At 44.6% G+C, this 1963-nt stretch overlaps 1 protein-coding gene across 1 annotated transcript; it reads right to left on the reverse strand.

Annotated features, from left to right (window-relative positions):
* Positions 1-743: 743 nt before the first annotated feature.
* Positions 744-1601, reverse strand: LOC118843349 (40S ribosomal protein S2-like). Its single transcript, XM_036750952.1, has one exon. It carries the CDS (start codon positions 1599-1601, stop codon positions 744-746), a length of 858 nt encoding a protein of 285 aa, XP_036606847.1.
* Positions 1602-1963: the final 362 nt, after the last annotated feature.

The following is a 1963-nucleotide window of genomic DNA, read 5'->3' on the forward strand; positions in this document are numbered from 1 at the left end:
TTCTTTCTTTCCTTCCTTCCTTCCTTCTTTCCTTCCTCCCTCCCTTCCTTCCTTCTCTGTCTCTGTCTCTCTCTCTCTCTCTGTCTGTCTGTCTCTTTCTGTCTGTCTCTCTGTCTCTCAGTTTTCTTGCACAAAATGACTTATAAGGAAATGTTTTACATGCATTCACATGTTTAATATATATCAGATCACTCATATATCATGGAGAGGAGCAGAAGAGGGAAGGATAGAATTTGGAACTCAAAACTTAAACAAATGTTAAAAAATATTTTTACACGTAGTTGGAGAAAAATACAATATTATTTTAAAAAGGAAAGAAATAACCCCTCCAATATCTATCATCAATAATTTGTTCTCAACCACATCCACTTTTAATCTAGAAAACTTCCGTGCTCAGACCTCACTCTGAGCATGTACTGCCACTGCTATCTTTGCACAGTATGTCTAACCTGCCTCATGTAAATGACCCTGGCCCTGAATGTGTCCAGATCTCTGTTTTTCTGTTTTGCCATATGTGTTTGTATGCTTTTTTTGCTTACTTATTGTTCTGCATAGTAATAAAGCTCATGCTTGTACTAGCTTCCTAAGTGCTAATTTTCTATAAACCCTGAAGTCTAGGTCTTTACTGTAATCTGAACCATGAGGCCAAATAAAGCTCATGTAGTAGATGCTCAGTTATTTCCTCTGGAAAGAATTCTTTTTTTTTTTTAGCAGGCATAGTTCAATTTGTTTATTAAAAACGTCTATGTGGTTGCCACAGCAGCTGCCTGGGTCCTCTGGACAGACACTCGAGTGTGAGTCTTCACAAGATGGTCAGTGAATTCCTGATAGGGAGGCTTAGTGAACACAGTCTCCTTCCACAGGTCTGGGGTTAGATAGCTGTATGTTTTGGAGATGGCATCAAAGGTAGCTTTAGCAAAGTTGCCCAGAGTGGCAGTACAGCCTCTTGCAGAAGTATAGCAGTCATCAATTCCAGCCATCATCAGGAGTTTCTTAGGCACAGGAGCTGAGACAATGCCAGTACCTCTAGGAGCAGGGATCAGGCGCACCAGAAATGATCCACATCGCCCAGTGACCTTGCAGGGCACTGTGTGAGGCTTGCCAATCTTGTTCCCCCAGTAGCCACGTCTCACAGGAACAATGGACAGCTTGGCCAGAATGATAGCACCACGAATAGCTGTGGCCACTTCCTTGGAGCACTTGACACCCAGACCAACATGGCCATTGTAGTCACCGATGGCCACAAAAGCCTTGAACCTAGTACGTTGTCCAGCTCTAGTTTGTTTCTGAACAGGCATGATCTTCAGAACCTCATCCTTCAACGAAGATCCCAGGAAGAAATCTATGATCTCAGACTCCTTGATCGGGAGCGAGAAAAGATAGATCTCTTCCAAAGACTTGATCTTCATGTCCTTGACTAGGCGGCCCAGCTTGGTGACAGGAACCCACTCCTTATCTTTGGCCTTTCCTCCCCGGGCTCCGCGGCCCCGGCCTCGACCTCGGCCCCCACTGCCGAAGCCACCGCGGAAGCCATCCTGACCTCCGACTCCGGGGCCCCCGGGGCCTCCCGCACCTCCTGCAGCACCGGCATCGTCAGCCATTTGGTGTTCACTAGAAGTAGAAGCCTCTGGAAAGAATTCTACCCCAAATTTGGTGTGCTATTAATCGTTATTGCTCTTGCTTACATGTCTACATTATCTATGTGTCTGATCTCATTTGCCCTTATCATCTTTCCCAATGGGACTTGGGACACACTTCAAGTCTCCTTTGTATGAGCTTGTTACACCCTGCTGTGTATTCCTAATGATGCGACTGCAAATTTAACTGATTGTAGGATAGATTGTTGGGTGATGGAACTTAGGTTTTTCCAAGGCTAAAACTATTACAGCCTCTTACACAAAACTGGAAAACTTCAAATATGAGTCTAAGGATGTACTCAGTCTGGCATTCAAGGACCAAACTA

Source organism: Trichosurus vulpecula, chromosome 3 (genome assembly GCF_011100635.1).
Source record: "Trichosurus vulpecula isolate mTriVul1 chromosome 3, mTriVul1.pri, whole genome shotgun sequence".
NCBI classification, from domain to species: domain Eukaryota; kingdom Metazoa; phylum Chordata; class Mammalia; order Diprotodontia; family Phalangeridae; genus Trichosurus; species Trichosurus vulpecula.

Coding starts and splice junctions, on each gene's coding strand:
- LOC118843349 (XM_036750952.1), bottom strand. CDS start 1,601: ATGGCTGACGATGCCGGTGCTGCAGGAGGTGCGGGAGGCCCCGGGGGC.